General features: G+C 44.7%; 1 protein-coding gene across 9 annotated transcripts in view; it reads right to left on the bottom strand.

Annotated features, from left to right (window-relative positions):
- PHKB (phosphorylase kinase regulatory subunit beta) overlaps positions 1-12,507 on the bottom strand; it is a 141,253-nt gene that overhangs the window by 51,598 nt on the left and 77,148 nt on the right. For all 9 annotated transcript variants that reach the window (XM_048516168.1, XM_048516172.1, XM_048516169.1 and 6 more), the window contains one exon: positions 1,257-1,312. In XM_048516168.1, the coding sequence (XP_048372125.1) occupies positions 1,257-1,312 (56 nt within the window). The remainder of the gene's footprint in view (positions 1-1,256; positions 1,313-12,507) is intronic.

Here is a 12,507-nt window from a genome sequence, read left to right on the forward strand (position 1 = left end):
AAGGTCACTCTAGGACCACAAGTAGCTGTATTGGAACATGGGCATGGATCAAGAGATCTCAAGGTCCATTCTGGAGTTATGGACTTGAGCTGGAGCTGGAGATAGGACGAGGACTTGAATTTGACCCTAAAGCACAGCAGGGAGAACCCTGCTCACCAGGCAAGAACAGAACATCAAACTCCAGCGGCTTGCCTTGGTTCCTTGGGTGGAGAACCAACCCAACCCGGTCAAGCAAAAGGGTCTGCAAGCCATGTTCAAAGGTTGTCTATCCCTGCCTTGGCATTTATATCAGGTAGTGGTAAGGAACATAAGAACATAAGGACAAGCCAGCTGGATCAGACCAGAGTCCATCTAGTCCAGCTCTCTGCTACTCGCAGTGGCCCCCCAGGTGCCTTTGGGAGCTCACAGGCAGGATGTGAAAGCAATGGCCTTCTGCGGCTGCTGCTCCCGATCACCTGGTCTGCTAAGGCATTTGCAATCTCAGATCAAAGAGGATCAAGATTGGGAGCCATAAATCGACTTCTCCTCTATAAATCTGTCCAAGCCCCCTTTAAAGCTATCCAGGTGAGTGGCCCTCACCCCCTCCTGTGGCAGCATATTCCAAACACCAATCACACATTGTGTAAAGAAGTGTTTCCTTTTATTAGTCCTAATTCTTTCCCCCAGCATTTTCAATGGATGCCCCCTGGTTCTAGTATTGTGAGAAAGAGAGAAACATTTCTCTCTGTCAACATTTTCTACCCCATGCATAATTTTATAGACTTCAATCATATCCCCCCTCAGCCGTCTCCTCTCCGGTAGATTATGTTGTCTCCTCTCCGGTAGATTATGTTGTCAAGTGACAGCCAACTTATGACAACCCTGTAGGGTCTTCAGAGCAAGAAATGGGCAGAAGTGGGTTGCCTCTATGTAACAACCCTGGACTCCCTTAGTGGTCTCCCATCTAAGCGCTAACCAGGGCCAACCTTGCTTCACTTGTGAGATCTGATGAGACCAGGCTAGCCTGGGCCATCCAAAGCAGAACACTTTCACTAGACCCAGGGGTTTTACACTGTCATCCTATCAAACTGATTTTTCTTTCAGGAACGTGGCACTCAACACAGAAGCAGCGCTATGAACAAAGAGGGTTGGCTCTGAAGCTTAAGCACACACCATCAAGCCAGTTCCAACCTACAGGCCCTGACGTTCTCAGCTGAAGAGTTTCTAAGACCTTCGCATTTGAGAGAAGAGGCAGGTAACTGATATAAATGGCTTACCGTTGGCTTTCGGCAATCAATGCAACATGGACCACCAAGTCGTTTTCTAGAGGACCCTAAAAACATAAGAGTTTTTTTTTAAAAAATAAAGAGCTTAATATGTGAGGAATCTGCTTCAGATCCTCTGAAGATGCCAGCCACAGATGCAGGCGAAACGTCAGGAGAAAATGCTACTGGGACACGGTCACACAACCTGGAAAACCCACAACTTCCTAATCTGCGGCTTGTTTGCTAGATGCGACGAGAAACAAGGACAACGCCAACAACGCTTGAACCATTCATTAATACAACTGTTGTCTGGCTGCATTGCTGCTTTCCTGTGAACTTTGCTGCCTACTAATCAATTTGATGGTGCAGACAGGGAAATGGAGCACCAGCGAAGTTGACCACATAAATCTCAGTGCCACCTAAGGAGCCCTATTGTCGATGCACTTTTGAATGATGTGATCCCGGGAAGCTCAGGACAAGATCCTTCACTTTTTTAATACTTGGCAGCGAAAGGGAAGGGATCGCCAACATTTGATTTATTAGAATAGCTTCTGCGTTGCAAAGAGGGGGGAAAAAATCCCCTACTTTATATGCAGCAAACAGCCTAATGTTATTGATGGCTGTTTCAGCCTTTGGCGTCTTACAGTATTATTCTGATCGGTAACACACTTTCAACAATGCAAACAGCCTAACCCAGGTAAGTTCTCCCAGTCATGTTAGTGGTAAGAGCCAATCCCGCCACAGTGTAGGGGATTGGTGGTCTGGTTCTCCAGATCGATAAAGACTATACTCCCATCAGCCCCTGCCAGCATGGGCCAATTGGGAAACTGTAGTCCATAACATCTGAGATGCCAAAGGTTCGCCACCACTGGCTGTAGGAGTTATGTGTGGAGGGGTCTAATCTGGAGAACCGGGTTCGATTCTCCGCTCCTCCGCATGCAGTCTGCTGGGCGACCTTGGCTCAGACACAGTTCTTTCACAACTCTCTCAGCACCTCACAAAGGTGTCTGTTGTGGGAAGAAGGGAAGGTTATTAAAGCCGCTTTGAGACTCCTTTGGGTAGAGAAAAGTAAGGCATAAAAATAACTCTTCTTCTTCTACCACCCAGAAAAGCTCCCTCCATAGACATGAATGGGGGTGCTTGTGTGACCAAAAGAGCTGTGTGTGCATCAGAAAGCACACAATGCTCTGAGCCAGAAATCAAAGCACTGATTGGCCACAGGCTAGGAAGTTGCCATTTGTCCATGCCCTTGAATCACAGGTACGCACTGCAAGGTCAGCAGCAGCAACCTTATTAGGCACATAAAATAGGCTCTAGTACGTTACCAGACATTTGTAATGTACCAAGGAAGAATACGATTGAAACACAGAAAAACTGTATCTACCATTAGATGTTACTTGCAGAGTTCCGCCACTTTTAAGAGAAATTTTGCTACACTGCAAGGGTCAAAAGTAGGCAGTCTGTTTACTGGGTTGGTCTCAGGTTTACAGCAGCAGGGGTTCTCTTAAATACCTAGGGATTTCTCCAGGGCAAACATCCCTCACTCTTCCTCCTGGGCAATTAAGCACAATATTCCACAGTCCTATTCCTCTTCAGTTCAGCCCCAAGCTCCTCTTAGGACCCTTCCGCACATGCAGAATAATACAACTTCAATCCACTTTCACAGTTGTTTGCAAGTGGATTTTGCTATTCCGCACAGTAAAATCCAGGTTCAAAGTGCATTGAAAGTGGATTGAAAGTGCATTATTCTGCACTGTTTTTAACTGAGGTTGTAAATCACCCTGTGCCTCCCAGGGAAGGAAATCAAATAAATAAATAAATTAGATAAAGAAGTGACACTGGAATATAATCCAGCTATTCTACAGGCCTTTCCCCACTCTCGTCGTTCCCCTCTATGCCGCGCGCTGCTCCCAGCGCGCAGCATCCCAGGAGCGCGTCTCGCAGTCCTCATCGACTCGCTGCCAGCTTCGCGCTACCATCAAAGGCTGCTAAGCAAGAGCTGCTTCTGGGATGCTGCGCGACTGAGGGGCGCTGACATAGTAGCAGCTTCAAGCTGGCTATGCTGTCAGCCTCTCTCCTTGTGGGAGTGCAGGAACCCGCCGGGGCCTACTCTCCTTGAGTAGCGCGGGGCTTAAGGTAAGTGGGGAAAGGCCCTACAACAGACCAATGCAGCTACTCTCTGGAATACAAAAACATTGGTTCTCAAGACATTTTACATGGTTTGCTAACCCCTCAACAGGGCTGGGCTGCTCAGTTCTGGACTGGGTATCACAGGAAGAAATTAAACAAAGTTTTCCCCAGCAGAAAAAAGAATGTGCCTTCTGAGCCTCTCCCTGCCATTAAGCCGCTGCAGGTACAAGACTTCTCGCCGCAAATGCTGTTGCCGTCCCGATTCACCAGGGCCTCAGGTTCGGATAAATAGCTCCTTCCAGCTAAGCCTTAGCTGCAACAAGCGAGACGAGAATACAAGAGCAGAATGCAGAAGCTCACGTCTACCTGCGCCGCAGGTGATTAAATTCCAGTCAGGCAGCTCCCCGTGTTTGACTGTGCCAAGTTCGTGCTTCTCAGACAAAACAGCACAGAGCGCAGCCCGGGAAAAAAAAAATTAGAGAAGCTGGTGGACTCCTGCATGGGCCAGTCCCTGCTGTTATTCATAAGGTTCCGCTTTGATCTACTTGTTTGACACCCGGATTGCTAGTTTTCAAAGAGTCCTTCGAGAACAGGCTTGACAATAGGACTTTGGGCATCCCTATGTGCTAGACAGATCTTCTTTCGAAACAATGGCACAAAACTCCAGCAAAAATTGAGTGCGGAATGAAGGAAGACAGGGGCACAAAACCTGGAATCGCTGTAAATATGTACACTTGTAAAACAGCCTTTTCTTTCCTGCATTTTCACATAGTATTTACGAAAATGTGGCTGAAGGGAATCGTCATTCAAGCTGAAAGACGGGGAAACACGTTCACTGACGGGAAGAAAGACTGGGAGGGGGTCCTTCTATTCATATCTGCAGTGATAAGAGGTGTCTAGCTTGGTCCAATTTTCTGCTTTTTATTTCCCAAATGAAAAGAGAAAATAAACGACACTTGGGCAGGCAGAGGTTAATAGACAAATATTGCCCATTACCAGGCTAAAAACTGGGTAAGGTTTTTGCCCAGAAACGAATGGCTGCTTCTCTTATTTCTAATTTAAATCTTTCTTGCTGGAGAGCAAGATTTCATGGCTTGCCGCACTTGACGAAGTGCTTTATCAACAAGGGACTGCGATCTTTTCTCTAGGTGACTTGATGCGGCAGCCATTTTTTTTATTTCAAAGGGCCTGCTGGAAGAGAAGTCAGTCAGAAGGTGGGGGCGGGTGTGGTGGACTATTCAGGTTTGGCGCGTGAACTCTGCTTTGGTTTATTGTGTTAACAGCAGAGGTGGGATTCAGCCGGTTCCAGACGGTTCGGTAGAACCGGTTGTTAAAATTTTCTCAGTTCGCAGAACCGTTGTTAATGATTAACTCCATAAGGGACAAGGGGGCAATCTCTGTCTCTGGGTGCAACAAAACTCATCAAGTGAGGGATGCAAAATCATCCCCAGGGGCCCCTGCCCTCCACATGGCACTCCCCCCAACTTCTACCCCTCCCTCATTACCCCAAGTGGTGCCTGCTCCAACCCCCCACCCCTCAAGGCCACACTACTTACTGTTTCCTCAGAACGAGATAGGAATTTGGTGGCAGACGATCCCTTGAACTTAAGTCTCTTTTCCTACTGTGGCTGTCTCTTTCAGCTCCTCGGTCCCTCCCCGCCCCACAGCTAGCCTTGAGCAAAAGCAGAGGGAGAAGCAGCTGGCTGCCAGGGAGAGGAGTCCAGGTACACAGGGTTAGGAGGAGAGGCAGGCAGAGGGGCAGGCTGGAAACTGCTGGAAGGGTAAGCAGAGAAAGCGCCGCCAGAGGACTCCACCCAGAGGAGGAGGTGTGGAGGAGGATGGGCACGGTGGCTCCTGAGTCCAAGCAGCACCTAGAAGGAAGGCACCCCACCCACCCACATCGGGGCTGGGGCTCTGCTTTGTTGCTCATGCACAGCCAGGCAGGGCAGGCTTGGGATCTCTATAGGGCGCCACGCATGCCAGCCGGTGTGTGTGCTGGGGGGGGGGAGGCTAGGTTAAGTTTTACTTATAGCCTTAAGTAAGCCTCCTCAGCCTTTTCCCCCACTCATCCTTAGTTCCAAAGATGCTGCAGTCACAGAAGTCCTTTTTTTCTGACTTTCTATGCATTGTAACTCCAGTTTACTTCTTTCAGTTTGTGGAATTTGTCCTCTCCAGATTTTCAGTTGTAGGGCAAACCTGAGCAGATCACAGATTCTGGCACTATCAGGCTCTTCCATTTGGGGAGTTAACAATGCAGGGAAATCCGTGTTCCAGGATTTCAAACAACCTGTTTGGGGAAGTGGGCTTAGAAGGCCGGAGTGGGGGAACATTTTTCTTTTCTCCCAGATTTTTGCAAAGCAACACTCTGTCTCATTACCTTACGTTTTAATAAAAGCCATCACTTGTTGGAAGTTCTGAAGGAGATCTCTTAGTGCACACACATAATCTTTCCTTTAATGTTAATAAATTAAAGGGAGGTAAACTAGAGTTCTAAAACGATCTCAGAAGTCTCATTCTAAAAGCACAGAAGAGACTGGAGTTGCTAATCTGCAGATGGGTGGAATTACTACTGTATTATGCTGTAAAGCAAGACATCTCTTATTTTAAAAAGTTTGGGAAGGACACCATTTTATTTCTACTGGGAAGGGAAGTTTCTGCATAGTACGCCCAGAGATGCTGATTCAAAACAAAGGATACAAATATAATACATTTGAGGCATTATTTATTACTACTGTTTATATTCTAATATTTTAGCCCCTATGTGGAAGCCGTTTAATTTTTTGTTGGCCATGCTTCTTGTCCCTTTTAAATGAGTTGTTGCATATAATTAAACTTCATATCTTTTAAATAAACTTTAAATATAATTAAACTTCATATCTAATCATTAATTATGAATATGAGGAAGTTATGGGATTAGCAAAGGGCAGTTTCCTTTCCTGTTCATGAATTATAAGAGATTGGTTGTTGTGGTTTTTTCAGGTTAGCATTTGCCGGTCATGGGTTCAGATCTTGTTCTAACGCCACTTGCATCTGCAGCTGGCATCTTCAGAGGTGTGAATCACAACACACTTCTATGGGATACACTTCTCGAAGATGCCAGCTGCAGATGCAACGCAAAACTTTAGGAACAGGATTCCTACTAGACCACGGTCACATTGAAGTTCAGAAAACCCACAGCAACCAGTTGAATCGGCCATGACAGTTCTCGACAATTTAGCTGAAGTTCTTTGCAAATGAATGCCAGTGAAACTTGATGCTTTTGCTATTTGTGCACAATGGAAAGAAATAAATATATATAAACAACATGTTCTTCCTAGCATGACCATAACAGTCTATTTTCCCAAGGCTGGTACAAGAGTCCCATCTTAAATAGAAGAAAGCAGAGAACTATGTGCTGTAGAGAGATTCTATTTTTCTCTCCTGTTACTCATCCTGTTACCGCTAAGCGCGAGGTACAGTTTGGGAAATGTTTTGGTTGGGGTGGGGTTGTAACAGACCTGTACCCAGCTGTTCCTTAACACTTGAATATTATAGCACAGAGCAGCCAAATGCAGGCTGCATTACCTTTTGTATTAAAAAAAAAAACAGGGTCCACCTTGGACCCAGTTGAGAAGGAATTATTCTGTTACAGCATAAGCCAAAATGTATTAAGTTTAGACTTCTTTAATGAAGTTAAGATGGATGTTTTTAGTTCATCTGGGTTTTAAATAGTAGTGAATGTGATGATTTTATTGTTTATTATTATACACTGAAACTTCCCCTGAGCCTGGGAGGCTTAAGGGTGGTACGTAAAACCGTATAAAATAAATGCATTAAATAAAAGTAGACTGGAATTATGTGAGGGCATTTAATACCAGGAAAGCTTCAGTATGATGAAGTGGTTAGGATCTGGGAGACCCAAGTGTGAATTCCCACTCTGATATGGAAACTGACCAGTGCACTGTCAGGAAGGGATAATGTCGTAGTTTTCTTCACTTTGGGTAATCCCAGATCCCAACCAAAAAAAGCTTCTGCACTGCATAATACCTCTATAAGCTCTTTTGAAAAATTTAGTGTTTTGGCCATCTTCGCTCATGTTTCTGCTTGTTCCTTGATTGTATGCCAAGCAAGATTGTCTTGATAGTCTCTTTGCAACGGACCACAAAGAATCGCGTTTTACGCGAATGTGTGTGATGAGGTATGCCTTGAAGAGTACTCAGTTGATGGGCAGAGTTAAGGTAGAACTAGGGAAAAGCAGTTAGAGCCTGGGACTGGGAAAGTTAAGCATCTAAGAGCATTAGTCAGTATTAAAAATTCAATGTGTGCAACTACTGTGAAAAAAACATGACTTGAGATTTGGCTATCCCTGTCCTCCCTCTCCCTCCCTGGCTCTGGGCTGTGTTTCCAATGTTGGGGAGGCAATTGGGGTGTTGGATATAATTCCACAAAACGATTTCATCAAGCAGTAATAAAACATTTTGAAAGCATTTTGAAAAAAATGTTGTCAACAAATTTTACTTTTCTCTAGGGCACAGCCCCATTGCTGTGTTCAGATTTGTGAGTTGGGGCATGCTTCTATAATGTGATTGTGACTTTGATATGACCTGGGGCAAAAAAAATCATTGTTTTGTCATGGTGGGAGAGGGCAGCCACCGATGGGGGTGGGGACCTGAAAACTCAGATTTTGTCCCTCGGCTCCATTTTCCCCCTAGGATACATCTCTTCTGTTAAAAGAAAATATGACCTTCTACTTTCAGTTTTGTAGAGGCTAAGTTCTGCCTCATGAGGGAGGGCACTGGGTTTGAAAACTGGTGAAAGTACCAACAACAGTTACTGGAGGGGAGAGGTACAGAAAAATCCAGAGGCGGAGTGGGAGGGGGAATTGCACCTGGGCGCCGCAGAGACCCCTGCCTCTGCCGCAGCACTGCCCACCCCTGCTCTGGAATGCCCCGCTCTACAGAACGCCTTGCGTCACTTCACCGCGGTCAATCCCCCCTCCTCCTGGTCCCGCTGGCCCCTGCACCACCATCGAACCTGTTGTTGTGTACCTCGGAATCCCACCACTGGTTAACAGGCAAAAGGTAGCAAGCCCTTTGAAAAAACAGCAGGCTTCCCATCCCCCACAACCCCTTTGGGTATCTAGATTTGGCAGCCTGTAAAGAAAAAAGGCAAGCAAGTGGCTTATTCATCACTCTAAAAACTGGATTAAGTCTACTTAAGCCAGTGGATGTAGGATTGTTAGAAACTGTGTCTGAAGTGACAAGAAGAGCTCACGGGCACACAGCTCAAAGGGAAACAGCTGTGGCTTTATTGAGATTAACCTAATAACCAGATGGTTTGGCAATTATGACATAGGGACTCAAGGATCGCACACCAGAGACCAGAATAACCTGAGGTAACATTGCAGGAGAACAACATCGAGCAGAGGTTGATTCAGGTCACATTTCACTGTTCTCATCACTTCATGTAGGCATGGAGAGAACTTCGGAAGAATTCCCCTTTTAAAGGAGAAGAAGAGTTTGGATTTATACCCCACCTTTCTCTCCTGTAAGGAGACTCAAGGTGGCTTAGAAACTCCTTTCCCTTCCTCTCCCCACAACAGACACCTTGTGAGGGCAGGTGGGGCTGAGAGTTCCGAAGAACTGTGACTAGCCCAAGGTCACCCAGCAGGAATGTAGGAGTGTGGAAACACAGATTAGAGGCCACTGCTCGTAGCTTCTCCACCCTGCAGGCTCTCAACTCTGCCTGCCACGGTTCTCATTCCAAATTTTCTTGGTATTATAGTAAGTTGTTGCTTTAGTGGCACGCCACAAACGAGTGAATTAAAAAACAGAGGGAGATGGGCATAATTTATTTAGGAGAGTGCACAAGTGTTAAGAAAGAAAAAACCAACAATTTTGATATGCTTGCTCAGCGGAGTATTGGATTACTGTGCTTCTGTTCTGGAGTGGTCTCCAAAAGTGCCAGTGAGAGCTCTCGCACATACAAAACACCCGTCACTGTTCAGCAACAACTTCTATAGGCTTTAGAGATTTAGCCTCAGCCATAATAACGGCTAATGCATTTCCTCTCAATAATACTGCATTTACAGGCAATCTTTTGATAAATCATTCAGTGACACTATATTTTTATGTACAACATAGCGCAAACATGCACACATACACAAATCTTAAAGACAAAGATCTGCACTCTCAGCTGAAGACTCTTAAAGTGCAGATTTGCCCCGATCTTTTTTCTTGACACTTAAAAAGAATTCTTTTTTGGTGGGGAGGGTTTTTTTTCGTGATTTTAAATTCAGTTTCCCATGTAAGTATTATTTGTGTTCATTAGACTTCTCTTGTAAATCCTGACAGTTTTACCACCATTACATGTTTTCCAATACATCTCAACACCTTAAACAGAGATTTAAACTTCTAAACCACGACTCAATACGGACGCATTTTAAAAATAACATAAACTGCACTGAAAATGTTAAAATGAGTAGAAACAAAGCTGCACGGAACACATGAAGATGCCCTGTATTGAATCAGCCATAATAATTATGTAGAGATCATTGCACACAGAATAAATAGTATAAAAATTACACTGAAAAAAGCTCGCAGCAATTTTCAGTCTATTTTCAAATAAAGTTTAACAAAATTCTTCCATAAAGTTCTCTGGTGTGAATGTCGGGCATATCTACATCAATAAGGTTTCCAAAGGACATCAAGATATGTAAAACAGACCCTGTTAACACTAGTAAAAGATCATGTACAATAAATGTCCACTACGTTAAGCGGAACCCGGATATGGACCAGTCTTGAAATCCCTTCAAGGCTAGAGGAACATGAATTCCATACGCCTACACTTCCAAAGACCCCCAAATCGCCATTATGATATTGAACAGGTTTATAAGTTTTCCAAAGTGTGCTAGAATAATATACTACGAGGTTTGCGAATAACGGCAGAACTGTTTGAAGACTGTCAGGAAAATTCATGTGAGAAAGACTAGTCATGCCTCTTAGTAAATTTTTATAATTTTAAGATTTTAATCAGCTTTATTTAATTAATTTTAATTAATTTTATAATGACACAGGTATGATTACTTGTATTTTATTTCTTTTTATGCCAGTTGTCACTATTATTTGTTATTTCTGGACTGTAATATTATTTGGTGTTGTAGAGCTTTGTTGTATGGTTGCATAGTTTAGTAGCATTTTCCTGACGCTACTGCATCTGTGGCTGGCATCTTCAGAGGATCTTAAGATCCTCTTAAGATCTTCAGATCCTCTGAAGATGCCAGCCACAGATGCAGGCGAAACGTCAGGAGAGAATGCTGCTAGAACACGGCCATACAGCCGGGAAACCACACAGCACCCAAGTGATTCCGGCCGTGAAAGCCTTCGACAATACATTGTAATATTATTTGTTATTACTGGATTGTAATACAGTCAATGGACTGTAAATAAGGTATCAATCTATCTGGTGGGAAAGGTGGAGTACAAGTGACTTACATCAGTAAACCATCCTTATTAAGGGATCTGACAACTCCTAACGTTCAGAAACATCTATTATGTTTCCCTAACCAGCAAGGAACCTTTGGCAGCATTGGGTATCCAAAACAGAGACGGCTTAACACACAGGCTGTAAAACAAGGTTAAACATAAATGTACTTTAATAGATGCCTGACAAAATGGTTGTGGAGGGAGAGGAATGAACTTTTTATGTCTTATTTATTGGATTTGCAACTTGGTAGGGTTTATTTCTGAAAAGAAATAAGGATATTTTATGATGCAATATGGAAGATACAAATCGGCCAGTGTCCTCCTTCATTTTCTTTATTGTGATATTATGCCACAGTGCGCTCCTGATGGATAGCAGGCACAATGAATTCGGCCACCCCCCATCTCAGCCAAGCCTGAACAGGTTTATGCTAAAAAATACGCGACAGGAAAACCAAATTCTGGGATGAGGAAAGCAGTACCCTGCCCCCCCAAATCTATTTACTTGTTTAGATCCCTTCTTTTCCCCCAGTGGTAACCCGACGCAGCCTACATAATTCTCCTCTCCTCCATTTTATCCTCACAGCAACCCTGTGAGGTAGGCTACGTTGACTGGTGTTTGGTTGGCCCACAGCCATCCAGCAAGGGAATGGAGATTGTAAGCTCCTTTGAGTCCCCTTACAGGGCAGAAAGGGGGGATATAAATCCAAACTCTTTTTCTTCTCCTCCAACCAGAGGGCAGCTGCCTTGCTGGCACGGAGGGGAGAGGGAGAGAAGAGGCCTCAGCTTCATAAGGAGGTTTCCTGAAGTCTCGTCTGCAATCTGAATCAAAAAGCGGAAATACACCGCTGAGGCATCTGAATTAAATTTTTCCAGAACGTCAAAGGTGACATAAGCTGCCTTGGAGCTGCAAACGGAAAAGGACGTGCAGTTCAAGGAAATCACACCCCCAGCTCATCCTTCAGTTTATTACCTGAAATTACGGCCTCCTCTGCTCAGGAGGGCTTAACACCATGCAAAAGATAAGGTGGCTGAGGAGCTGCAGCCGGCATCTTTAACAGCCCACTCGAGGCAGATGTCTGATCGGCATTTTGTTGAATGGTGGAATGAGATCATTAGGAGCACCTGACCCCTGCCGGCTCAGCCCACTTTAGAGGTTTCCTGTTTTATTATGCGCTGGTGTGTTTTTATACTGCAAGCTCATTAGTAAAATGAAGAACCCACAGGATATTTCGCCCATCTACTGAGCCAGGACTCAGCCATTTTCACCTTGACTCATGTTCTAGCTGTGATTAGCTCATTGCTTTGAGATTCACATAGTTACTCCTTGACCTGATAATACAACCTGATTAAGCTGTTGTAAATGGTGTAAGCCATACTGCTAGGCAGCCCAAATACACTTTGCATCGGAAGCCACAATTCTTATGTGGTCGAAGCCACAGTTCAGGAATGTAGGAGTGCGGGAACACCTCTGGTACACCAGATAAGCCTCTGCCACTCAGGTGGAGGAGTGGGGAATCAAACCCAGTTCTTCAGATTAGAATCCACCTGCTCTTAACCACTACACCATGCTGGTCTTGATGGACCAACGTGAGTATATGCGTTTAAAGCACATGCGTTTAAAGTGCTACTAAGTTCCAGCCAGGTCATGACAACCCTGTTGGGTTTTCAAC

Source organism: Sphaerodactylus townsendi, linkage group LG14 (assembly GCF_021028975.2).
Source record: "Sphaerodactylus townsendi isolate TG3544 linkage group LG14, MPM_Stown_v2.3, whole genome shotgun sequence".
Classification (NCBI taxonomy): Eukaryota; Metazoa; Chordata; class Lepidosauria; order Squamata; family Sphaerodactylidae; genus Sphaerodactylus; species Sphaerodactylus townsendi.